Below are 27,811 nucleotides of genomic sequence, written 5' to 3'. Positions count from 1 at the left end.
ATTCTTGCAAGACCTCATTTTCCTGGTGAGGATTGTGAAATATTGGGAACAAAGAACTCCTCAGAACAAGCTGAGAGCTGTTCTTGATCTCCTGAGTATAAATGATAAATCTGGGATAGAAAGGTAAAAACGATAGGAGGCATGAACTCTGTCATGAGCCCAGGACCCCAAGGACGGGACAGCTCCCTCTGCCTGATGGATGCACAGAGCAGACCCAAGGAGGCTCCTTAAGATGTAAGGACCATTTCATGGTCCAGTCCTTCTCTACCAAAGCTGCCCTGGTTAGGAGAATGAAGAAGGGGCCAGGGACTCTAAACTTAAATAGACTTTCCTAAGGGACCTTGTAGAACACTGCCAAGCCCCACGTGTTCCTTAGACAAACCAAAACGCGATGCACAGAGAGGGCTGTGATACACGTGGTGAGACTTTTGATCGGCAAGGTACTGATTGTAAAAGCTCTTCATCCCCCTGACATTCGTTCTCCCTGCCCTCACCAATGGGATTTTGCAAACCTTGTTTATGCTGAGTTTCTTCCATCAGCCAGTAATGTTTACAGTTGCATCAAGCCCATGTTTCTTCTGCAGGGCAAACACACCCAGCCTCCTAGTTTTCTTTATAATAGATGAATTCCTTCTTGTATGATTCCCACATTTGTAGCAACTGAACATGGTTATGTCCAGTTAGGTTTGGGTCAGCACTTAAGGGGCAGTTGGTGATGTTTCCATGAAGAAATGAGGTTCTGATGGAGCCCGACACTTGGAGCAAAGTGCATGACTGATTCCATTCACTGGTATCAAGGGAACACAGACTTGGTTTCAGAATCTGCTCATTCTTCAGTTTTCCCTAGAGTGGCAGGTCTAAAAACGTGGTCCAAATACCCCTGGTTGGCCCTGAGACCCTCTCAGGAGATCCACGTGTCAAACCTATTTTCCTAGGAATACTAAGATGGTCTGTTCACTTTTGTTCACTTGCATCACAGGTATGCATGGAGTTTTCCCAGTGATTTCCTGACATGTGATGAAAATTTTGCTCTGATGGTTAAATACAATGCATGTGTGCATGCTTGTGTGTGTGTGTGTTTTCCAATGTTTCTCAGTTTTAATTTCAATTACAGTAAATGTAGATGTATAAATCCCACATAAACAAAAACTCTTTGAGGTCCTTGTAATTTTTTAATGTAAAGGGGTCCCAAGACCAGGAAATTTGAGAACCACTGTGCTGCAGCAAGAATGTTAGTCATACCTCTACATCACTGAAAATCAAGAGTGGGGAAAAATATTTGGAAGATCTTTCTGAGAGGTAGCGTAAGTTACTGAATATAAAAATAAGTACACTTTCAGAGTTTTATAACAGGAGTGTCACTGTGACATTTTAACTGCAAAATGTTCTCTAGGTTCTTCGAAGTGGAAAAAAACAAGTTTAGAAAAAAAAAAAAAAAGCAAAAGTACGACTATTTTCAATAAAAGCAATACATCCTAAATACAATATTGCTCGTTTGGAAGTTTACTGATGATCCGATTTGCATCTGGACTAGCCTCATCTCAAACACCCCCAACCTGTCCCTGTCCAAAGACTGGCTCTGTTTGTTGGCTTTCTTGAGAGATCCAAGGGTGTACAAAAATAATTAGAGGGAGGGTGACTGAGAGCATGTTTGTATCATTTGTGAAAGGGGAAGGAAGAACATCTGACACTTATAATTTTAAATTTAACTGCAATTTTGAGACCATCAGTGGCTTTCAGTTACCCATGCTATAGAATCAGGATGTGTTATCAACCAGAAGTATTTTTGTTAAGATCTAAACAACATCACTGACCAAAATTACCAGATGAAAGACCCCATTCATTCCCTCTAGCTTGAACACCAGTTCTTTCATCATGTCTGAGTTTCCCTTTGTAAATTTCTTTACTTCCTTTCGCTCCCTTCACATAACATAGATGCTATTTTCTTGCCCCTTCACCAAGTTTCCAGGTGATTTGATTATGTGGTATCATCCATAGTCCCAGTACACCTAGAAGAGCCATACGATTGGCTCCATATTTCACATGGAAGAACGGACACGTGAAATCTACCTTCCCAGATCACTATGGCCAACTGTTACCCAAGATGCTACCCACCCACTGTTTGAAGAGGCACAAGCTGGAAGCCGATGGGGATGGAAAGAGGAGGTAAAGGACTTGCTGCGGATCCTTGAAGAGGGAGAGAGAACTCTTGCTTCTTTTCTAGAAACAATCGTTTCTAGAAATCGCCTCTCCCCAACTCCCATAATCAAAAGCCATGCATTATCTTAACGAAAAGAACCGTAATAGTAATCATAATGACAGATAAGGAGAGGTCAAGAGCATGTCACCAACAAGAAAAGTTTTACTATTTCAAGGCTGGGGCAGAGGGATCCTGAACTATTATCTGAAGCCCTTCTCTGCATTCCAGCTTCCATCTTCTGTGCTATAAATAATTCAGTTTTCTTCTTTCTTAAATATCACAGAACCAAGTCAGAATCTTTATGTGAAGGATTCTCGAGTGTCCCTCTCTCCCTCCGCCTCTGCTTCCCCAGCCAGTCCAGGCGGCTCCCAGGAGAACGACCCCTCAAGCTTTAACATTTCTTCTTTGACATTTCAGACTATTTGTTAGGCAGAGCTGCCTTCTTGAGATCAAAGTTGGAAAATCTTGCCAAGAACCCCCGCTTGGCCCTGTCCAACTGTGACAGAGAGGGTCTATTAACCTCCAAGCATCTGTTTCTTTCCTCTTCCAGAAAAATCCGCCAACCCTCACCCAGAAGGGCAGCCACCCTCCTCCTCTTACCACCTTCCCCAGCACTCCAGGAGGGAGCAGGAGTCACCCTTCCCAAGTGACACAACAGACACCCAGCAGAGAGAGACGGACCACAGAACCAGATGCCCCCACTAGGAGACAACAGAGATTCTTGGGATCATGGCATTTGGAACTCTTGTCTGGCTGAGATCTCTTCTCTGAGGAAAATGTATGCGGGTGCTCAGTCATGTCCAATTCTTCGCAACCCTATGGGCTGTAGCCCACCAGGCTCTCCTCTCCATGGTATTTCGCAGGCAAGAATACTGGAGTGGGTTGCCATCTCCTCCTCCAGGGGATCTTCCCTACCCAGGGATCGAACCCACGTTGCCTGCATTGGCAGGCGGATTCTTTCCCACTGTACCACCTGGGAACCCCAAGGAATGGCAAATTCAGAGACAAACATGGGACAAGGAAAGATAACTTACCCACGTCATTTTGCTGGTGGTAGGGCTGAGACTGACGCCAGCTCTTTAATGCTACCACTAGATGACATCACCTCCAACCGCCTGGGAGGGTGACCAGGTTTAGGGCTGAAGTCTTAAGCTCTTATGTTAAGTGATTTATCATTTTCTTTTGAAGTCTTACAGAGAAGGTTTCCTGCACTTCACAAGAGTACCTACCCACCAGCCCCCAGAATAATGTCTGCCTCCTTACAAAGCCAAGGGCAGAAGTCGGGGATGGAGCCTAAAGCTGGGCACAGGTGTTGGGGTTTGGCAGTTCATCTGGATGTGAGAAATCAGTGGTTAATTAATACATCCTGCTTTGTTCTGCTTCAAGAAGCTGCTGCCTACACCCTGACCCGTGTGCATTGAGTCTGTTCATAGGTATTGTGAAGAGTGTTTCATGTTCAATTAGACTGAGAAAGGGGTAGAGTCAAAAAGGTTATTTAAAGCAGGACTTCTCAGAGCCTTTCTGTCCTAACATGGTGAATCTTTAAGAGGCTGGCTATATACCATACAGCATTCAAAGTCATCTGATGGGCTCTTAGCATCTCATGAGACTACAGGGAAGCATTTCCAAGGCCAGTGAACAGGGGAGCACATGATTGTTGTTGTTGTTGTTTAGTACCTGAGTCATGTCTGACTCTTTGCAACCCCATGGACTGTAGCCCGCCAGGCTCCTCTCTCCATGGGATTTCCCAGGCAAGAATATTGGAGTGGGTTGTCACTTCCTTCTCCAGGGGATCTTCCTGACCCAGGGATTGGACCCATATCTCCTGAACTGCAGGCAAATTCTTTATTGCTGAGCCACCAGGGAAGCCCATTCAATCCTTACAACATGATTTATGTGATAACAAGTGGGGCATTCAAATGAAGACAGAACCCTATTGCAGAAACTGAAGCTTTCCCAGAAAACCGATCAATACATGTAGGGCAATACTTGGTCAAGTAGTTGATCCACTAAAACTACTAAGATATCATCCTGAAAATGCACACGGGTGTCACTCTGATCTTTGTAATGACCCGATCGTCCATTTGGTATCAAAGGTACTATGCAGCAATTGCCTGTGATGATACCAGGAAATGTCAAGTTGACAGCCGTAAAGATTGAACCATTCTGTGAGTCATTCACACATGGACTCAGAATTTCAATTCTCGAAGGAAGGACATTCTCAGAATATATTCTCTATTCGTGGTACCTCCTCTAACCCGCTTCTCCCCCAACTCCCAAAGTCAAGTTCTCACTGACCAGCTCTGCAGCTGGCTCCCTCTGAAGCCAAATGCTGGGGTCAGAGCTTTGGTCCTCAGATGGGAGTGACCAGAGGTCCTGACTGTCCCCTCTTGGCCAGTGTGACTTTTCAGAGGCTTAATGCTCGTGACAAAAAATTGCTTTGAGGTTTCCTCTCGGGTTCTCCCTCACATGAATTTTCTCTCAGAATTCACAGCAAGAGAATGCTGACATGTTGGTGTATACTTAATACATAGGTTGGACGTAGCATCTAGCCTGCATTCTGGAATTTCCCTTCTCCTTGAGATTGCTCATAGGAGGGCCCTGGGAGAGGCACCTACATTGGTTGGTCCATGGGACAAAGACTTTAGGACTTGTCTTTCTGGACTTTGACAGCTGGAGAGCAGATCTTGGAGACAGCTTGTCTGGTCATTGCTGAGACAGGCCTGGCAGTAAGACAATGTTTGTAGTTCTAGGGGTCTCCTGTGTTATGGAATCTAAACCCTTTGAGCTTCAAACTCAAGGGCTTCCCATATCTCCCTGCTCCCGACACCCTTGAGAATCTGGCTGTGTGCAGTAACTATTTCCCTGAGCCTGTCCAGCCTCTAAGAACCATGGCACAGGACTGCAGACAGACCGTCATTCCTCTCAGAGCACCCGGGACCCCACACCTTCTCTTCCCCAGAGTAGCCAGTCTCTCTGGGAGTCAGGATCACGTGACCTTTGGCCAAAGGCCATTGTTGCAAGTCTTGGAAGTAAAGCACGTTGCACTGCAATTTTAAAACACCACGAGAACCAAAACAGACCAAGGCTGGTGTGAGCTTCAGAGTAAAAAAAGTAAGTGACATTTCAGAGCTCTATAAAGGAAGTATCACCAGGCCATATTTGACAGTGGCAAAGTCACTTTACAGGGGTTGGGTCCTTGCCCTTTCCGCTGCAGAATGAATGTATGGACAAGAGAGGGAAGCCGTGTCTTTTAAAGGGAATAGGCCGGTTGCTCCCGTGAGGTCCCCAAAGGCAGAAGCAGGCTTCATTTTGCTGCTATGGTTACAGCACATGGGAGGCAGAAACAGAGGGGAGAAGACAGAGCTCCATAGACCAGCTGGCGTCACTGTCAGCCACCAAGGCCTCCACCATTGCTCACCCAAGTCAGGCTTGGTGGGGTCTTCTGAGCAGACATGATCCTCTGTTCCTCAAACTTGGATGGAACCACAGGTCGGACACAACTTTGGGACTCATACCTTTAAGGAGCCTCACCCCTGGGCCTTCAAACTCTCTCCATAGCCAACAGGGCCTTCTGATCCACCCTCCAAAATCTCAGACAGTTCTTGACATCATCTTAGATAGAGGGTGAAGGGAGAATTGTTCTTCCTCTCTCAGAGAAGCCAAGCTCCATTCTTCCTGCCTTATGCCACTGCCCCTCCCTCCTCTCTTAGACAAATCAAAGTCAGATTCATAGACCTCAGGGAGACTTTGAGTGGCTTCTATTGCAAAGGATCATGGGAAGACATGTGATCCAGAGAAGCCCAGAGCGGCTGTGAGTAGGAAGCTCACACATCTCCTGTTTCCCAGGCTTGAAAGGCTCACCAGAGCCCTCAGTCAGGACTTCTCTACAGCTCTGGCTCTTCTCTTGGAATCTGGTAACCCTGTCTTTGCCCTCCACTCAAGTAGTTCCAAATTCCTTCCCAAACTGGATTGGCACAGGCCTGGCCTCGCCTTTGACATAGAATCTGAACCATCAGCATTGTCTGTGTCCTTCTAAGACCCGGGCTTCTCAGAGATCCCCCTGCCTTTCTTCTTTCTTTCTTGCGTGGAAACCAAACATGCTTGAGTCAAAGACTAACTGCAATATCTCCCCAGTTCTCACCATGCCCAACACCCAGAACCACAGGACATCTGAGCAAGGCATCTGCCTGCACCGGAAGGCAAGAGGGGTGGGAAAGGAAGAGCTAGTGCTCTCAGGCACACACCCAGGAAGGAGAGGGTCCTGAGGCACAGATAGGAAAAGGCAGCGAGATCTTGAGGCTCATCAGCCAGGCAGAAGTCTCCTCCCTGAGCAGCAGAGCTTAAGTCCCAAGGGCAAACTGGGGTCACTTTGTAGAAGTTTTACCCACTGAGTAGGAGAAACTGGGATTAAAATCCTACTCAGATCAGAATCCTGATGGAATGCCCAAACCATCCAAAAAAGCAGACAAGAAAACTTATCTGTTGCCAGCAAGAGATCTTCAACTTACTTTAGGTGCAAGGAGGGTGGAAGGAGGCTTATTTAGCTCTGGGATATATGGTCAGGTTTTGGCTGAGGTTTTCTTGAGGGAAGTGCATGGAATGGTGTGTGTGTGTGTGTGTGTGTGTGTGTGTGTGTGAGTATGGTGTTAAGTCACTTCAGCCCTGTTGGACTCTTTGTGATCACATAGACTGTAGCTCACCAGGCTCCTCTGTCCATGAGATTCTCCAGGCAAGAATAGTGGAGTGGGTTGCCATGCTTCCTCCAAGGGATCTTCCTGACCCAGGGATCAAAGTGGCATCTCCTAGGAAAGGTGGATTCTTTACCACTGCATCACCCGGGATGGTAAAGGATTTCTAGAGGGAAAATGCAGAAACCAGAGCATCCAAGGCAAATGGGGCCGCAGAGCAGACAGCTTCTCCAAAGCTCCCAGAACAATGAAGGTGAGGGGATGGGGCAGACCTAGGTGAGCAGGGGAGTGGAGCTTCAGCCTCCTGGACAATCCATATGCACACCAGGTTCCCCTGACACTCCCACCCCCTCTGGCATGCTGAACCACTGGAACCTCAGAGCAGCTGGCAGCACTCCCCGCTCACTCATCTCGGTCTGTCCCTCACTGAGACTCTCTCATCTTGCTCTCCCTTTCAGAGTCACTCTGGTGGCCGTCTGTGAGTCTAGAGGGAGCCCCAAGTCAGTAAACACTGAAGGAACAAAGGCCCTCTGCTTAATCTGCATCTGGCGCGTTCCAGGAAGCTACGAGCAATGAAGTCACCTTGCATTGATCTGCTGTCTCTGTAGGATCAAACCCTCCCTGGCATCTTGCTCTTGGATCAGAGATGCATGAGCCTCTGCCCAGGGCTGGCCTTGCAGGAGCTGAGTGGAGCCAGGGAAGTGTCACTGACCCTGTACTAGGCTGAGGTCATGCCTACGGCTGGGGCCAAGGAGGATGTGGTGGCTGGAAGCTTGGCTAAAGAAAGGAATTCCCAAGTAAGAAAGAAGAGACAGGCCAGTGCAGTGCCCAGATTCTTGCTTTCCAAACTGAAGATGCTTGGCAGCTGTTGTCTCCCTGAGTGGCAAGGTCACAGCAGAGCTTCCACGTGTCAGGAGGTCTTTGGGGAAGCGTGGAGAATATTCAGGTGGGGGTGCAAAAGTCAAGCAAGGCTCCTCCTTCCACAACCTTCCAGTCTGAAGCTGCTCACATTGCCCAGACCTGGGCAACCTCAGCTTTAGGACCAGGTGTGTCTTGCCTGACAAGTCCTTCTCAACATCAAAGATGTCACCCTTATCTGTTTGGAAATCTCACCAACTGGAAACAAGATGATTCAACTCAGATCTAAGAACAACCACACTTTCAGGCAACCAGGGTCACCAAATGCTAGAATGGGTGAAGAAAGAGCAGGGCAGATGCTCTTTTCTGGGGACTCTTTCAAAATCACCGTGCTTGTCTGTTTCCAGAAGGATGATAGGGATGGCATCTAGCCCTAAAGACCCCTGAAGGACTTCATCTCAGGAGGTGGGGGAAGCCTATGATTGTGGAGCCTTCAGGACTTCAGCTTTCCTGGAGCAGAAGATGGATTGCTCTGTGGTGCAGCTGAGAGCACTGGGCGGTCAAGGAGACCCCATGTCAGACTTGGCTCTGCCATTCACAGCTGCCTGGTCATTACTGACTCTGGAGCTTCAGCTTCCCTGGGTCAAACAGGCCTGGCTCTGAATAGGTGCTTCGTAAGTTTGACATGATTGTTATTATGTTCCCTAGGAAAGCCCTTCTTTGGAGCTTGGCAGCCAGTTTCAGGATCTAACCACACAATGCTAGTGAAAGACAGAGCATGTCCCTGGAAAAGCCCTACAGCCGAGCTCCCCACTGTCCTACACCTTCTTAAGGAGAGTGAGTTCCCCAACCTTTGAGCTTCAGAAAACAGTGTTCAGAAGAGGAGCCTTTCCTTTCCTCCTTTCCTCCAGGATGAAGATCCAGAGAGCACACAACAAGCACACTGGCTTCTGGGATGAGCCTTTGCCACAAAGTGCCCCATGACCAAATGCAAGCTCAAGTGCAAAAAAGCCACTGTGAAATCCTGTGGGAAAGATTCCAAACCCAGAAGGTCACAGAGTTGCAGGACTTGCGGGTCCCCCTGAGCCTCCCTGGATGAAGCCAGTCCAAGCCAGCATCCTTAGCAGGCCGAGTTCTGTTCTGAAGGCCTTCCCGTGCCAGCGCTGACCACTCTGGAGCCTCTAACGTTGGGGTAGATGCCATGGGACTTCAGGGCTCAGCAGGAAAGCATGGGAAACAGAGTCCTGCACACTCAACATGGTTCTCCAGCTTCGGCTAGTCCTCACGCCTCCTGGGAACTCTCTCACGCTTCCCTGCCATCTGCCATGGTCTTTTCTGCTGCTTGAAGCCTTCTTAGTGCCCTTCGATGTTCCCACTTGCACCCAAGGCCTCGCCTTACATTTTAGAGGCAAAATAGAAGCCCCCAGACAAGGCTTCTTTCACTCCCTGCCCCCCAAACCCCCAAACCCTCAAACCCTCATCTCTTCGTCTTCCTCCTGCTGCACTCTCCCTCCACATGGGTGATGCTGGCCCTTCTTCCCGTGGATGGGTGGTTTTCTTTCCTATCTTGCCAGGGCCTGTTTCTACTCATCATTTTTTCTCCCATGCATTGGCAGGCTCTATGCATCCAGATAAAACAAAGCTTAAATATCTCTAAGTGAAAGTGTTAGTTGCTCAGTCATGTCCAACTCTGTGACCCCCATGAACTGTAGCCCACCAGGCTCCTCTGTCCATGGGATTCTCCCGACAAGAATACTGGAGTGAGTTGCCATTTTCTCCTCCAGGGAATCTTCCCAACTGAGAGATCAAACCTGGGTCTCCTGCTCTGTGGGCATGTTCTTTACCATCTGGGTCACCAAGGAAGCCTTAAATAACAAAATTATCCCTGGAATCCATGCAGCCTGATGGTCCCAAAGATGGTCTCAACCCTTGGGGCATTCCTGGTCCAACTTTAGTGCCCTTGAGAACAGGAGAATGCAAAGCTGGGGCAAACCCCCTGTTCAGGCCACTCTACAGAAAAGGAGCTTCCATTTGGGGTGAGGTGAGGGGCGGGGGCTCAAACAGAACTAGACTCCAATAGGAGAGTAAGAGAGTAAGGATAAGTAGAAAAGCACCGACCTAGCCTGGTCCATCCCTGTTGGACTTCCACCTTGCGCTCGCCCACCCACTTTGCCTGCCTCATCTTTACTTCCTAAGTAAGAAGCTCCAACAAAGCCTACTGAGACCCAGGGAGGGGTCCAAACCCTCCCAGGAGCCCTTCCCCAGCCCCCAGCCTCCTCTGTTGCTCCAAACCTCCTACATACAAAGTTCTCTTCTCCTAAAAGGAAGATATTGTAAGCTGCACTCATGCTCAGTTGCTCAGTCGTGTCTTCAAGACCCCACGGACTGTAGCCCGCCAGGCTTCTCTGTCCATGGAATTCTCCAGGCAAGAATACTGGAGCAGGTAGCTGTTCCTTTCTCCAGGGCATCTTCCAGACCCTTGCTGTTGCTCCTCACAAATTCTATAAAATCCTTATTCTTTCAAAGTCCAGCTTAAACCCTAATTATTGTCTGTGATTCTTCTGTTATTCCTCTTAAATAAAATTAATTCTATGTGCCTCTTGTCTGATTTCACAAAAACTTACTGATGCATGTAAGTCTAAGACATGTATTATGATATGTGGTTATTAATGATCAGCTTTTCTAGGTCTATCCCTCAAGCTTAATTATGTGCTTTTTAGGACTAGATGATGTCTGTGCTTCCCTAAGACCTAGATCAGTGTCTAACAGTTGAAAAAAATACAGACATATATTTTTTTCAAGTGCTAGACACTGGTTGTATGTGTGTGTACGTATCTTCAATCCCTCAATTCTGCCTTGGAACTGCTAAGCAAATCCTGACTCAAGAAAATCCAATACATCACAACTAAAACCCATGCACTGAAATAATGACTTGCATTTTGTGAGTTGTTGTTGTTATCATTTAGCTGCTAAGGCGTGTCTGACTTTTCTGTGACCACCGTGGGCTAGCACACCAGGCTCCTCTCTTCCGTCCATGGGGTTTTCCAGGCAAGAATACTGGAATGGGTTTCCATTTCCTCCTCAGAAGGCATTTCAACACTTGTAGCTGTGTCAGGGCTCAGGAACCAAGGGCAGACAGACACACCCGGCTCATCTAAGCATTTCAGTCTCATAGAACCCCATGACTCGCTTCCTCCCTTTCTCTGATAGCCCACATGGGACCTGCCATGAGAGCTTGGCCCACCTGAGTATGTACGTGCTATGCGTGGGGATGGGTGGGGGTGTCTCTGAGTAATCGGCAGGTTGACCTACAGACTCAGAGCCCCATCTTTCTCTGGGCAAGGTCTCCTCCCCAAGATTCATAAGGGAGCTATAAAACCACTCCAACTAAGGGAAAAATCACACTGGCTTGCTGGCGCTCCAAAGATAAAGGACCCCTTGACCCCACTCCAGAGCCCCTTACACCTCAGTTCTGAAGAAAGAATCTCCAAAGGTCTTGGCTGCTCAGGCAACAGAAGAGTCCCCTGCCACCAAGGAGGCAAGGGTCTCAGTCACCTGAGTTGTATTTGGTGGAGTCTGGTTTGAATTTTGCTTCTGCCTCATGTGCTGTGTGACTCTGGGTGAACCAATCAACTTCTCTGTGCCTCTAATGCCTTCTCAGTAAGATTGAGGAAACACTTCACTGCATGGGCTTAGAGTGTATCTGGAGAGGTCTCAGTGAAAGCAACCAATGGAGCAGACTGTAAAATCCTTTGCAAACAGGAATTGGCTAAGAAATTTCTTTAAAAGAGTAAAATAGGGAGGAATTGAAAAAAAAAAAAAAAACAGGGGTAGCCTGAAATGTCTTTAATATTCTTTGCAAAAAATGCCAAATAAGAGGTCTGATTCAGTCATTTCATTAGAAAATAAAGTGTTTATTAAGAAACTATACACTGAACACTCCTATAAGTCTCTGTGGAAACAGAACGCCCCATGGTCTTAGCACAAGGTGAGGGAAATGGCAGAATAAAAGATGCTGGGATGGATGGAGCCTGGGAGGCTAGAAATGAGGTAATGAATTACAGTAATCAAAAAACATCATCCTCAAGCTTACTCCTTAAAGCCACACTCAGAAAGAGGCCCTGGCCCAAAGAGTTGGCAGGACACAGTGGGGACTGGCCAGACATGAAGTGGTGGGGAGCAGGGTGGTGGAGGGGCGGAATAAGCACATCCTTCGAGGTCCTGGAGACAACTTGAACCCCCATATGTGATACTCTGGACATTCAGGCGCCCGGGAGGCCACCCCAGACACTGGGCAAGACCTTGGAAAGCTCTGTGTTTTTAAAACCCACAGAAGGCGTCTCCAGAACCAGGCTGGGAACCTGACCTGAAGAACCCCCATCCACAGGACTCGGGACCTAAAACCCTAAGAGGGAATCCTAACCCCCAGGGAACTCTCCCAAGGCAGAGAATCTGCTATCTATCGCTGTGCATCCTCACTCCCAAACTGACTGGGTTAAAACCACCACCGTTTTGTCCTCCAAGCTCCCCATGGTTGGCCCTTTCTTCTTCCGTGCTCCACCCTCAAGGGGGCAGCCTGTGCTGAGCCCCCACAGTGGAAGTACCAGGGGTGGGAGGAAGTAAGCCACGCCCCCGAAATCTACTAAGCCAATATGGCAGCAAATCTAGGGGACTTCCAGGCCCTACATCTATACTTTTGCTATGGAAGCTGGGGTAAAGGCATTCCCTCCACTCTCCCGCCCCCCCGCTGTGGATCAAGGTGAAAATGGGAGAAACAAACCCCTCCTCTTTGGGAGAGGGTGGCCGTGGAGTAAGGCATGAGTCAAAGCAAGCAAAGTAACCACATATATTGACCAGAGGACAGGATGACACTTCCATTGGTGCCATGAGAGGGGCTGGAGGAGGCCAATTTTTACATCTCTTCCCCTTCAGTTCATCTTGGCCTTGAAATGGTGATTCCATTGGGTGCCGAAAGTTCTCAGAGTCAAGAACAAGTAAAAGTGGGGGAAGAGCGCCAATGCCGGAATCACGGGCCAGCAGGAAGGGCCTTGGTCCCTGGTTCCCTTGTGGTCCCTTGTGGTCCTAGCAGGATGCCCGGTTCTGAGGCAAGACCTCCTGCAGCCAGAGCTCGTGGGAACTGTAGGTCTAGGGGCCAAGAAGAAGCCCTGGAGAAATCCCCTTCTCCAAGGGGTTTTCTAATACCACTCACTGAGCCATTGCAGAGAGAAGAGGAAGTAGGGGGAAAGTGTGTCCCCAAAAAGACATGGTTTTTTCCACCAAAAAAAAAAATAATATATATATATATATGTATATATATAGAAAATGATTGGTGTCCATTCTTTCCTCTGAGACCTAATCTGGTGCCAACACGTGGGCCTGGCTCCCCCTCCTCTCACTGCGCCGTCTCCACCTCTCCTTAGATGTTCTTCCCCACAGGAGGCTGCAGGGCGACGAGGTCACTAAGAGGGTGGCCAGGGAGACCCCACGCTTCCAGCAGAGAAAGCGAGGCCGGAGCACGGCTGGACTTCATCAGGCTTTCTCGTGGTGGTTGGGTTGTTTTTGGAAAGAAAGAGACTGCTAGTATGTTTAAAAGATGGTTCCTGGTGCACAGGTTTTTAATTCTCTGTTTTGGCTCTGAAGATGATGGCAGGAGCTGCCTCGGAGGCCAGAAAAAAAGGAGCACAGTGATGACTGGAGGGGAAGGGCAGCCCTGCCAGTGGTGGATGGGGGGCGGGGACACACCCGTCTTGGGGGCGGTAAAGGATGCGGGGGGCACCAGTGGCTCGTGTGGCTTCTAGTTAGCATCCCCGGCTCCAAACGGAACAATGCCTAGAGCTTCCAACCTCTCAGAGGGCCCAGCCTACCAAGGAGACATCAAAACAGGGAGGCTTAAAAGGAGTCTTTAAAAGCCATGACGTCCTTTGCTGAAATAGACATTGACATCCTCAACATAGATGCCATGGTTAAGAGGCTTGGAATGTCCGGGAAGGCTTATTGGATTCAACATAATTTCTCTGAAACCTATAAAAAACAAAAACAAAAAAACAGAAAAACAGAAAAAAGCAAAATAAAGTAAAAACCAAAACCCCCAAAGAAGATCAAAACTAGAAGGGGAAACAGAGTGGGAGCTCGAAAGGTGGGGGCGGGGTGGGGGGTGCACAGGGGCCAACTGGAGATACAGATATACTGGGAACAGCCAAATGAATTCTCAGCAAAAGGGAAGGGCAGGAGGAGGGGATTAACTTAAAACCAAGCATGGCCAGAGAAACTGGAAACACTCCACTTTTGCTGCAGCCTCCACCGAACTGAGGAAGGGATGGGAGCAAAACATTTGGGGGCATGGCCTTGGATTATCCTGGAAGAGGAGGGGCAACCTCATCTAAGTAGGAGGAGGCCCTGATGATGGGCCTGGGAGGGAAGTGGGGAGGGGGCATAATTGCCAGGGTCCCTGGGGAGCAAAAGGGTCAGAGGAGACTGCTCTCCAGACATTCTTAAGGGATTCTAGTGAGCTATTTCTAATCCTCGTTGGCATGATGTGGACCACCTTTGACTGCACCAGGCTGGGGCTGCTGTACTTCCAAGACTAGAAACACCTTCTTGTTCACTTTGTCCTCCCATTTCACCCATTCAGTGAAATGATGGCTAATCACTCCACCTCCCCATAATTCCGTGTTATGTGCTCAGTCGCTTCAGTCGTGTCTGACTCTTTACGACCCCATGGACTATAGCTCATTAGGCTCCCCTGCCCATGAGATTCTCCAGGCAAGAATACTGGAGTGGGTTGCCATGCCCTCCTCCAGGGGATCTTCCCGACCCCGGGATCGAACCCGTGTCTCTTATGTCTCCTGCATTGGCAGGCGGGTTCCTTACCAGTAGCGCCACCTGGGAAGCCCTCCAAATCTTACAGGGGATGGAAAAACCTTGGAGGGGTGGCACTGGTGATCACCAAGCCATGGGCAGCCTCAGGCAAGGAGGACTTCCATGCTGGCTCAGCTTGTCTCTGGCCCACACTGTCATGGATGGAATTTGGATATCCAGAGGTGTGGGTAATATTGATCAAATGTCCAGAAGGAGGTTTTTCAACCAATCTCATATTAAAATCATGTCTATAAAATAACATCTGTAATGGGCGTGTGTTTGTTTAGCTGCACGTGCAGGCAAGATAGGAGTAAGCCTATCTTTTTAGGAAAGCTGTGTGCAGCTATGTGGAGGGTGTGATGAGCAGTTGGAGGTGATGGGGAGAGATTGGGTTGGTTGCACTGAGACTTCCCCTCCTCATTCTCGGGACATATTGCAATGAAAACAGAGTTGAGTCATCTTGGATGCCAGGTGCCCTCCTACTGCAGGCATTGGGGTCCAATTGTGGAGACAGAGGAGAAGTTCCTCGCTGATGATGCTGTTTAGAGGGAGACTCAGTCTCAACGTGAGATGTTTGTGTGATAACGTCACTGTGCTAACCCAGGACAAGGGCTCTCATGGGTCTGGGCAGTCTGCCTAGAGGGTCTCTGACACCCTTGGTTCTCTCCAAGCCATAGTCCCTCTCCCCTTTCTCCCAGATCCCTCATCCAGGCCCTGTGAAGTATCCTGGCCTGGGAAATCCCCCTCACCTAAGGGATTTTAGTACCAACCCACATCAGGCACCAAGTCATCCTCCAGTTCTCAGGGACCTATGAAGACATCATGAGGTCTTAAGATCTTAAGAATCAAAACTGGTGAGGGGTGGAGGGGAGTCTGTACTGCATACAAACATGTCAAAGGAGGTAACTCACCATGTGACCTTGGGTAAGACACTTCCCCACTCTGGACCTCAGGTTCCTCATATATATAGTGAGTTGATGGGACTAGATGATCTCTATTGTCCTTCAAGTTTAATATCCCATGATTGTCTATGTTTGAAAAGACCCCTGGCAGAAGAGGCAGACACGGGGAAATTAGTGGTCAGTATTGAGCCCCAAGTGCAAAGACAAGGGGAAGTGGTTTTCTTAAGTGCACAAGGCCAAAAACAGAAATCCAGGTGTTCCCAGCTCCTGTGTTCACACTGCTTTACCTGTAGAGGCACCTGCCTTATTTTAGCTATAAAATCTAGATACATGGTCTTCTGAGTGTCACGCGGTGGCATGAAAGAACTGCTCGAGGGAATCACCATAAACTCTGTCCAACCTTTCCCTACTGTGCTTACTCCCATCCCTCGTCTTGGGCCAGGGAACCCTGAACTTGTGCCCACCACTGCTTTTCTGGATATCATTTCTGGGGATGGAAGGATGACTCCTATGACTTGAGGGATGATCCTACTGGCCTTGAGAACCCCTTTGGGGCCCATCCCCCCTATAAAAGAAGTTCAGCTGCTCTCCAAGAGGGAAACAACTTGGCAAAGGGGGAATGAAGAGCAGAAGAGACGGGGAGTTTGGCTGTCTCAGGGCACAACAGTCAGAACAACAAAAATTGCTGATCTCCTTAGAGACCTGAAAACGCTTCTATGAAAGAGGTGTCATTATAGCTTGAGAGTGAAATCTCCCTTAGAAGCCACGCAGCAACACAGGCCCTGGAAGACTCCATGTCGGATCCATTAAAGGCAGGGGCCAAGCCTGCCTAAGCCTTTGCCAAGGTCCCTGAAGCTGCCTCCGTGAACATGAGCCTTTTCCCATATGAGCCAGGATCTGAAGTTTGTTTTCTCTGGAACTCTTTCCCAGGTGGAGCCTTTCCAAGATTCTAAATGCTGAAGCCTGATAGCATAAGAGGCACAGATCCAAAATCTTCTGTTTCTTTCACTCAGAACAACCCCAGAGCAGGAAGGAAAAGGCATATGTTGTGGGAGGTGGGGTGAGGCAGGGGAGACCAGGACCACCATGGACACAGACGGAAAGAGACAGACGGGTGTAGGGAAGGCCATAGTGGGCAGACACACCTTTGAAGAAAGCCTCACCCACCCATGGCCCACGGACCCCCACATCTAACCTTTTCCTCCATCTGTAGACAGTGTTCCCCAGAGTCATCCAGCACAGTTTCTCGTAGGCCCTCTGTAGTTCAGAACAGAACCTGGTCTTCGGGGACTGTCTAGGTGTGTATTTTCCTGAGATGTGAACCAGAGACTCTGGGGTTGTTTTGGGGAAGGGAGGGAAACTGTGAAGGAAGAGGCTCGGGAGTGCCGAGCACCCAGACAATGGGATGAAAGCTTCCTGAGCCAATCTGCTGGGGTTGAGCAGGTTGCAGCCTCAGGGGCAAGTTCTTTAATATTCACTGCAGCAAGACAAGGGCTGGCTGCTATGGTTGGGCAACACAAAAGATGGCCTACACCTAGACCTTCACACTTCTCTGTTTTCCTGACAGTCTTGTAGATCCCATTAATTTCACGCTCTCTGGTTCATCCCAGCCCCATTCTTACTCTCTGGCCTGGGGAGTCTAGTGCTAGCAGCCTTCCAAACACCTGCCCGTGAGAACCACCTCGCATCTTCTGCCTACACACTCTTCATCCAATTGGATTCTCAAGGCTTCCCCTCCTGTCCCTGCTTCTTCCTTTTGTCATCTGACATGGTCATTTTATTCCCAAACACCATAAGGTGGGTTTGGGTTATGGTCTTGATAAAAGGCCCAATACCAAGCGGAGCTCTACTGGATTATTCCCCAACATTTCCTCTTGAAATATATTCGTTCCTCATCTTCACGTTGCTATGTCGCGGGAATGCTTAGAACTTACACATCCTTGGCTGTGAGAAGGAGGAGGTTGAAATACACAGGCGTTCTGGCACTGAGGTCATGGATGGCTTAACTACAGGGAATCAGACGCACAGAGCAATGCAGATGCTTGTCCAAAGAGACAGCGAGAGCAGGAGGGTCCCAGGATAGACGTCAGGGTGGGGAGCCTGATGGGTGCCTCACCCCAGGCATGGGGCATTCTAGTCACAGCCTCCGCATGGTTCCTCAAGGGGTGGGAAGACATGAAGGGAGCCTCAGGTAATACCTGTCTGTAACAATCCTACCATTCAATACATCACTGATCACCCTGGACTCCAAAGATCTATATAACTTAGTGACAGCATCAGGCACTGCTTACAGGTGATTCAGCATCTCCAGTATCTTAGTGGCTCAGACAGTAAAGAATCTGCCTGCAATGCAGGAGAGCCAACTCACTGGAAAAGACCCTGATGCTGGGAAAGACTGAGGGCAGGAGAAGGGGGTGACAGAGGATGAGATGGTTGGATGGCATCATCAACTCAATGGACGTAAGTTTGAGCAAACTCCAGGAGACGGTGAAGGACAGGAAAGCCTGGTGTGCTGAGGCACACACGACTCAGCGACTGAACGACAACAGCAACAACAATATCTTTTATTTTATTAAAAAAAATTTTTTTGGCCACACCATGTGGCTTGCAGGATCTTAGTTCCCCAACCACAGCTTAGACCCAGGCCCTGGCAGTGAAAGCTCAGAGTCCTAACCACTAGATCACCAGGGAAGTCCCTCCAATACCTTTTAAAAGTTGATATTATTAAATCTTAGGAAGGCAATGATACCCTACTCCAGTACTCTTGCCTGGAAAATCCATGGATGGAGGAGCCTGGTAGGCTGCAGTCCATGGGGTCACTAAGAGTCGGACATGACTGAGTGACTTCACTTTCACTTTTTACTTTCATGCATTGGAGAAGGAAATGGCATCCCACTCCAGTGTTCTTGCCTGGAGAATCCGAGGGTTACATGTGGGGAAACTGAGGCTCAGTAATATATATTAAAAAGAAAAAAAAACAACCCAAGTTCACTTTGTGGCAGAGTCTGATACTGAATATTCTAAGTTCTTTATAACCTCAAACTCCTTGTCATTAACTAGTTTGCAATATGGATTCTATTTGTTGCAAATCGATATTTGGGAAAAGGAGGCAGAAATGGAGGTCAAGGCCGCAGTGATGGGGACATTCTCCAGGGAAAGCAGGGCTTTGCCTCTGGCTCCTTCTGCAAGGCCTGTCTGGAGAGCTGGAGTGTTCTTTCCTCACTAATGGCTTCCCTAGCCAGAGAACTGAACATCCCTGTGCCAGCTGATGCCCAGGCCGCCTCATCTTCTGTACCATCTTCTGAACTTCTGTTGCCAGCCACACCTACCACTTTGTTTGTCCTGGGACCTTCCAAGTAAAGAATCCCAAGCCCTATCCAGACACTGACCCCTTCATTCTGTGTTACTTCCAGGAGTTCCGCTTAAGAAGGATGCAAAGTTAAACCTGATGAGAGAGAATCGTGAATTTGGAGAGAAGAGCAATTATTCAGAACACAGTCACACCTAGAGCAAGCGTGTACAGTCAGAACCCTCCTGGGAGGTACGGAGCCCAGAAGAACTCTCTCCCTGGCACCTTCTCCTTGGGTCACTATGTGAACAAAAAGTGACAGGAAAGGGCACATTATGGTAAAGAAAATGTCCCTCATAATGCCGCCTGCTGCATTTGCTGTCTTTGCGGTGGACTCTGGAAGGTCATGGGAAGAAGGTCATCAAAGAGTCCGAATGGTCCCAGGATGTGACTCTGGTTACGTGGTTCTTCATCTTTGCCTCTTGCTGCAGCTGTCGCTTTTCTCAGTCTAAGGTCTTTCCTCTCCTCCCATCAGATTCAACAAAAGGCTGGAGGCACTGAGCCAGGAGGTGAGACCCAAAGGCCTAGACTTGCTGGCCGCAAACTAACTTGCTTAAACCGCTCAGATCATTTCCTCTGTTATTCTGAGGTTGCAAACCCAACCTATGGGCCATCTGTGGCTTTACGTTGCATCTTTTTTTAGCATAATTTAAACAATTTTTTGAATCAGCTTGCAACATCTAAAAGCTGGGGGATTTCACATTTAAAATGTCCCTATTTCTAGATTCCCCTGAACATCCAGGAGTTCTGTCAGTGCCGGGCCAGCCTTTTGGCAAAATGGTCATCAGCTAGTGTAAAGCAGCGGCCGCTTTGTTTACACAGGGTGTGCGTTCTCTAATTTGCCATATACCCCTCCACTCCCTATTACCTCCACCTGGTCCCATCATTTATTTATAATCTCTGAATGCTTTGTCTTAGCATCTGAGTTTAGAACTTTATAATAAACGTAAAGCCAGCACTAGGTAATAGGCTGTGCGTTAAGGACCAGGGAATGCCATGTCAGGGAGCCTCACTGACTGTCCCTATGATAACCAAATGTATGCTCCCTCTTGGTATAGTTGGGCTTCCCCGGTGGTTTAGTTGGTAAAGAATCTGCCTGCGATGCAGGACACCTGGATTCAAGCCCTGGGTCAGGAAGATCCCCTGAAGAAGGGAATGGCTACCCACTCCAGTATTCCTGCTTGTAGCATTCCATGGACAGAGGAGCCTGGAGGGCTACAGTCCATGACGTCCCAAAGAGTCAGACACACCTGAGCAATAACACTTGCACTTTTCACTGGTTATGGTTAAAAATGATGAAGAAGTGGCTGGAAATCAGAAGGACAAACTTATCTCAGAAAGAGGAGCTAGTTCAGGAGTTGAACTCTACGGGTAAGAGGACACTGGGTTCAGAAATTGAGCTCCCAGGAAGAAAATATTCTACAGACTACATACAATGCTGCTTTTAGGGAAGAAGAGGGTATGGGAGTATTTGCATTATCAGTTGGCAATGCTTCCACTTTGCTTGGCACATAAAAGGCACTTGACCAAAGGTTGTCAAGGGCCAGCTAGCAAGACTTTTTAATGCAGCTGTTAAATTTCATGGGGTATGATTTGACCCAAAGTATTCCCACATCCCTGCAGCAACAAACAAGCTACAAAGGTTTCTTTAGCATACTGAAATGTACTTGGAACTGAAATGTCCCTCTTGTATATTTCATGGCTATGAGTATTGAACTGAGATCCCCAACTTCAGCACACAGCACCTCTTCCTGTAAAGTTGCCTCAATACTGCTGGGAAAATCAATGATGAGACCGCCCTGGCCCATGTGCAAAGTCTGGTTCCAGCTGTGTGCAGATGCTCTAAGCGAGGGGGTTGCGGCTGAATGTAACCTAAATGTGAATTAGCTCAGGGAATCGTGCCAGGGGAAGTCACGGTGGGAGGGCATCCATGCCTGGGTGAGATAAAAGGGTGAGGAACACTGAGATTCTCAGACAAAAGCAAAAGGCACTTCCCTGAAGGAATCTTGAAGGCTCTCCTGACTCTCCCTGGAGGAATACTGCAAAGCTTGAACTCAAAAGGAGGAGGATATGCCTGGGGGCTTCGCCCTTGGCATTACTATTGTCCCAACAATAAGCTGAGCTTGGCTCAAAGAAGTGAAATGTGAGTCCCAGAGAAAGCGAAGTTCCTTCCACTCCAGGACACTGGTGAAATGACCTTTTAGAATCAAAATACTTTATAAGCCATGGAGTAAAATTAGTCACCTGGCAAAACCTGTTTTCCCTTCTCAAAATTAACCATATAAGGGACAACTTATCATACGGGAACATCTCTTGCTTAACTGAGAGGAGCAAGAACCTCAGGTATGAATAGCATTTCTTTATTTTCATCTCCCTCCCTGCATTTCAAAATACTTGCCTTTATTTTTTTCTTTTTCTTTTGGCATGTGGGGTGGGAGTGGGGTTAGAGGGGAGGGGCTTCTCTCTAACTTTGGCCTGCAGGCTTAGTTGCCCCAAGGCATGTGGGATCTTAGTTCCCACATCAGGGACCCAACCCACATCCCCTGCTTTGGCAGCTGAATTCTTAACCACTGGACCACCAGGGAAGTCCCCAAATACTTTATATTCAGTGCATTCCCCCGCTTTTTGATTCTTTTCATTCTTTTCAAATGTTTGGAATATCTGAAATAAGAAAGTATAGAGATGATCAAAACTGGATACCCACCGCCGAATATTAACAATTTATTATACTTTGATATATTCTTTTCAAATTTTTGAGAGAGATAGATCACATTACACCTATTGCTATCAGCCCATATGAATCCATCCATCATCCTGTTCCTCATCTACTCCCTCAACCAGAGGTAACCACGGCCCTGAGACAGATGAGGATAATTTCCAGGCATCTTTTAATAATCTGGCTGCAGAGGTATATATCTGTTAAGAAAACTGCCCAAGTTTACATCTTAAAACAAGGGATGTCTTCTAGATTTATCCATGTTTAAACATGTAATTCTTATTCATTAATTGTAACTAATGGAGTTCAGCAATGTGAACATGCTACAAATTTTTTGCCAGTTCTACCAACTGACATTTATTTCAGTGCAAAAAAGGTGCAATAAATATTATTACACGAGTCTCTTGCCATGCACATGGGAGAGTTTCTCTAGAGCAGTACTTGGCAAACTTTCCCTGTGAAGGGCCAGATAATCAATACTATTGTAGGATTTCTACACTTCATACAGTTGTCTTTCACTGCTACTAAATCCTGCCACTGCAGTCCGAAAGCCGCCATAGACAACACAGAAACAGACAAACGTGTTCCAACTAAAACGTCACTGGCAAAAACAGAGAGGGGCCAGGTTTGCTGACCTCTGCTCTAGAGGCTTTTACTCAGGGGCTGGGCATGTAAACCAGCTTCAGCATCAGCTGGGAGTTTAGTAGAAATGGAGGCTTTCAGACCCCAGTGCATCAACATCTTCATGTTAACAAGCTCTTCAGGGGACTTCTATGCACAAAAAAATGTTTGAGAAGAAGGGCTTTAGAGGCTATCTCTATCATGTATAGAAATCCTTCACTGTATTCCTAAATGTCTCCCCAAAGTGATGGTACCGACTCATTTCTGTGATCACTAAATGAGTGAACTTCTTATCTCATATCTCCACATCTGATATTCGCTGATGCGTGGAAGGTCTTACCTTCCTACAGCTTTAAGGTTCGTTTCCTAATTACTGCTGAGGTTCCCATCATCTCAACTGGAGTTTCCTGTTTTATGAACTGCCTCTTCCTATGCTTCCTTCATTGTGTGGTGTGTGTGTATTATATACCTTATGTGTGTATGTGTGGATATATATTGCCTATATAATAATAGTATGTGTGTGATCACTCTCATGTCCAACTCTTTGCGACCCCGTGGACTGTAGCCCGCCAGGCTCCCCTGTCCATGAGATTCCAGGCAGGAATACTGGAGTGGGTTGCCATTTCCTTCTCCAGGGGATCTTCCCGACCCAGGGATTGAACCTGAGTCTCCTTCGGCTCCTGTACTGGAAATTGGATTCTTTAACACTAAGACACCTTGGAAGTCCAATAATATTATAGAATAATACACAATATATACACATATACTATACACCTACACACATATATATACATTATATATGAGTTTGTCTTACCCTTTTTATTTGTGGGAGCCTGTTATTTATTCTGCATGCAAATTCTTTGTTGACTACATGCTTTGGAATTATGTTCTCTCAGTCTATGGTTGATCTTTTAATTTTGTATATGCTATCTTATATCCATTAAAAAAAATTAAGTTCATCAAATGTATTAATCTTTCCATTTACATTATTTATAATCTATATCTTAAGAATTTTTCCCCTCATCAAAAGGATGTACTCTTTTCCTCTAAAAATATTACATTTAGCAATTTCTCTTGGAGAAGGCAATGGCACCCCACTCCAGTACTCTTGCCTGGAAAATTCCACGGATGGAGGAGCCTGGAGGGCTGCAGTCCATGGGGTCGCTAAGAGTTGGACATGACTGAAGCGACTTAGCAGCAGCAGCAGCAGCAATTTCTCTTAGAGAAGAACTCCAAATAATTTATGTAGACTCTCCTCACTCAAAGAAATGGGGCTTAATTGCCCAGCTTGTGTGCTATGTTTATCAGCTTACTTCCAAAGACTATGGCAAGGGGAAAAGGCACCTTTTTAGTGGAGAATCCTGGCAAACATGGTCTCAGCCAGGTGATCGGGGCTAGCGAGTTCAGTGATGCCAGGTGATGAGTACATGCTCTTGAAATGATGTGATGAGAATGACACTCATCTCTGTGGTCTTGCTCCCCAAAACTCATGACTCCAACCAATGAACCTAAATTGAGAGACACTCTGAATAAAGGCTGGCCAGTGTTCCTCAAAACTGTCAAGGTAATCGGGGACAAGGAAAGTCTGAGAAACTCATAGATCAGATGAAGTTAAAGAAATATGATGAAAGTGACAGCGTTAGTTGCTCAATCGTGTCTGACTCTCTGTGACCCTGTGGATTGTAGCCCAGCAGACTCCTCTGTCCATGAGATTCCAGGCAAGAATATTGGAGTGGGTTGCCATTTCCTTCTCCAGGGGATCTTCCCAACCCAAGGACTGAACTCAGGTCTCCTGTGTTGCAGGCAGATTCTTTACCTACTGTGCTACGAGGGATAATAGGGATGATAAATAAATGTAATACAGTATTCTGGATGCGGTTCTGAAACAGAAAACAGACATTTGAGGAAAAACTGGTGAAATCAGAATGAAGTATTTAGTTTAATTAATAGTTACACTGAACTTGGCTTCTTAGTTTTAAAAATGTATCATGGTGATTTGAAGTGGATGATTACAATAAAGAAAACTGAGTGAACTGTGTAAGAGAATTCCCTGCATTCTTTTTGCAACATTTCTGTATATCTAAAAGTATTTCAAGATAAAACCTTACCTAAAAAAACTTCTAGTTTTAAATTTCAACCAGAATTCATAATTTATTGTGTGCCTGGTATGAGATACCAATATTTTTCCTCAAGTGATTTTATTGAATAAATTCTCCCTTTCATACTGATTTGCAATGACATATCAAAAATATACACATAGTCACAAATCTCTGTCTGTCTATCTATATATCTGCATGCTTCTGCTGCTGCTGCTAAGTTGCTTCAGCCGTGTCCGACTCTGTGCGATCCCAGAGATGGCAGTCCACCAGGCTCCCCTGTCCCTGGGATTCTCCAGGCAAGAACACTGGAGTGGGTTGCCATTTCCTTCTCCAATGCATGAAAGTGAAAAGTGAAAGTGAAGTCGCTCAATCGTGTCTGACTCATAGCGTATATGAGAGCAAGTCTCCTCAATCTTTATCTTCTTTAAAAAAAAAATACCTTGGTGATTCTTTGTTTTTCATTCTCTCATATAAATTATATATTAAGCTTATCAAGTAAGCACTATCAAAAATCCTGCTGAGATTCTTATTGGGAGTGTATTTAATCTATAAACTTGGGAGATCTTCAACATCTTCATTTATTGGTTCTTCCTATTTATGAACAAGATATATGCTCCATTTACTCATTCTATTTTATACTCTTAATACCGTCTTGTATTTTCCAGAAGAATTGCTTATCTTTTGCCTTTTATTTTGTTTCATTTTATTGTTGCTATTGTAAATGTGATTTGTTTTCAATGAAAGTTTCTAATGGTGTTTAGGGAATATATTAATTTGGGTTTATTGATTTTTTGTTAGTAACATTGCTGAACTCTCTAATTCATTCTAGCTTTATAAATACCTTTTGATATTCTATGTAGGATGATCATATCATTCACAAAATGGAGGTCATGTATCTTTCCAGTATTCTTACATTTCTTTTGTTGTCTTATTGAATTGGGTAGAATCTCCAGAACATTGTTGAGTAGAATCAGGATAACATATATCCTATTGTTATTTGTTATTTTTTTTACAAAGTTCATGATTTGGGATTGTAGTTGATTTTGCATAGGAAGAGTTTTTTTTTTAATCTTTTTCTCTTTTGTGCTCATTCACCACTGTCTAAAGTTTTTGTTGTTGCTATTTTTGCCTCCACCAAGGCTCTTAGAACTTCAGTTCCAAACCCATCCTATAATGATGGCCTGGGGCCCCTAAAGGGTAATATCATTTTAAAATAAAAATTTGCTGAAAACAAAAAATTCTACTTCAAATTTTCAACCTGAATGTATAACTTCTTTTGTGACTGGTATGAGGTAATGATATAACTTTATTTTGCCTCATGTTGAATAGTTGCTCCCTTCCATACTGATTTTGCAATGGGATTTAGCAGAACAGTCTTCAGCGAGTTAAGTGGCTTAAGTCAGTTCATCATCTCACAGTTGCATCTTAATTCCTCTCCCCTCCCTCCATAGGCTCAGAGATTCCTCCTAGCTGTACTCTCATATAGGGATTGACAACACTGTTTTTTCAGACTGTTTTCATCAATGTGGAAGCTTGTCCCTAGCTAATGATTCCCCAACAATCTGCAGTACATATGGCCGTGCAGAACCCTCAAGAGCTAAATTCCTGTCTTTACTTTCTGCCTCCAACAAAAGTAAATCTACTTGTTGCCTCCTTTTTGGAGCCCAGCCTGAGAATGAAGGTAGCCCTGCTTATCAACCTTTTATTTCTGTACTATTTATGATCCATCAGGTTATTTATCTTGCTTTTAGGCCCAGTTATGCGTTCTCATATTTTTCTGTTTCTGGAGCAGGGGAGGTACCCTAAAAAGCTCACTGCACCACCCTGACCAGAGCCTGATTTCTTTCTTTCTGTATTAGAGGAAAATGTATTTTCTTTCTTTTTTTTTCAAACTGGTGTCTTCAATCCTATCTCCAACTTCCTTCTTCAATTATTTCCTGTCTCTTCAGCATCTTCCATAAATCCTGTTCTATTCTCCTTTCTGCAGAAATCTACCTATGGTCATCTCTATCTTTTGGTATGTGCTCATGTACCAAATCCAAGCATGGCCACATTCCTAGACTCTCATCTAGTAAATGACGAGTCAATGTCCTTCACTTTTATTGGCTATCATCCCGTTTCCTTGGTTCATTCCTGCATGCTTGCTAAGTCACTTCAGTCGTGTCCAACTCTTTGCGACCCTATGGGCTGTAGCCCACCAGGCTCCTCTGTCCATGGGATACTCCAGGCAAGAATGCTAGAGTGGGTTGCCATACTCTCCTATAGGGAATCTTCCAAATCCAGGGATCAAACTCACTAGGGAGCCCTTGGGTACCAACATTTTTCATGATTCAATTCCAATTGCAATTCCACAATCTCACAGGTCATTAATGATTAAATTCCTGTTATCCAAGTTCTATTCTGTTCACAGAAACAGACATCTTGAAGTTCACCAATGGTTACTCCTTAACTAGATTCACTCCATTACTCTTCACCTTGACCCTCCCACATCTCCCATGACACTTAGGATACTATGTCATCTTTCTACCTTTCTGTCCCTCTTCTTTCAGTTGCATTCTTTTCCCTCACCTGTACCTGTGGTAGCTTCTCAAGGATCAGTCCTCTCACCCCTGACTACTCAAAGTGTGGTTCTCCTACCAGCAGTGGCAGCTTCACCTGAAACATGCTAGAAATGAGGACTTTCAAGCTCCGACTCCAAACTTAGTAAATCAAAATCTGTATTCCTTACATTAATTTTTATTGGAGTATAGTTGTGGAGTATAGTCTACGATGTTGTGTTCGCTTCTGCTACACAGCAAAATGAATCAGCGATACATGCATCTTCTCTTTTTCAGATTTCCTTCCCATTTAAGTTCACTGCAGACCACTGAGTAGAGTTCCCTGTGCTATAGAGTAGGTTTTCATTAGGTATCCATTTTACACACGGCAGTGTATATATGTCAATCTCAATCTCCCAATTTATCCCACCCGCCTCCCCAGCATTTTAACAAAATCCTCAGGCAGTTAAAGTGTAGGAATACTGCTCTAACCATCTTCTCTCTCTCTCTCTCTTTCCCTCTCCATGTCCTTGTAAAATCCATTATTAATGTAGAAACCCAGGGGTGTGACTTCTAACACTTTAGACACAAACTTCCATGTAAATTCATTCTCATAATGCCAGTTGGCCACTTGGCATTTCTGTTACTGTGCATCATAACCACAAACCCAACATTTCTATAATTTCTATCCCAAACAGGGCTTCCTAGATGGGCTAGTGGTAAAGAACCTGCCTGCCAATGCAGGAGCATAAGAGACTTGGGTTTGATCCCTGGGTCTGGAAGATTCCCTGGAGAAGGGCATGGCAATGCACTCCTGTATCCTTGCCTAGAGAATCCCATGGACAGAGGAGCCTGGTGGGCTATAGTCCATGGGGTCGCAAAGAGCTGGACATGACTGAAGTGAATTAGCCCACACACAAGCATTCCAAACAATCTCCCTTCCTAATAGGCTAATTCTTTAAAATCACTACCACGCTTAC

The 27,811-nt window shown here is 46.2% G+C and overlaps 1 protein-coding gene across 3 annotated transcripts in view; it reads right to left on the bottom strand.

Moving 5' to 3' along the window:
- Positions 1-27,811, bottom strand: part of NTRK3 (neurotrophic receptor tyrosine kinase 3) — a 429,790-nt gene that overhangs the window by 100,176 nt on the left and 301,803 nt on the right. Inside the window, exons 13-14 of one of the 3 annotated variants that reach the window (XM_040257596.1) lie at positions 15,519-15,653; positions 11,581-13,770 (exon numbers count right to left, since the gene is read on the bottom strand). The exons of 1 other annotated variant lie outside the window; for it this stretch is intronic. In XM_040257596.1, coding sequence (XP_040113530.1) covers positions 13,652-13,770; positions 15,519-15,653 — 254 coding nt within the window. In that variant the 3' untranslated portion in view covers positions 11,581-13,651. Of the gene's footprint in view, positions 1-11,580; positions 13,771-15,518; positions 15,654-27,811 lie in introns of those variants that run through there. One more of the 3 variants, XM_040257597.1, reaches the window with a different exon arrangement.

Source organism: Oryx dammah, unplaced genomic scaffold, assembly GCF_014754425.2.
Source record: "Oryx dammah isolate SB20612 unplaced genomic scaffold, SCBI_Odam_1.1 HiC_scaffold_16, whole genome shotgun sequence".
Lineage (NCBI taxonomy): Eukaryota > Metazoa > Chordata > Mammalia > Artiodactyla > Bovidae > Oryx > Oryx dammah.
Note: the sequence above shows the minus strand (reverse complement) of the source record. Positions and strands in the feature narration are given on the sequence as shown.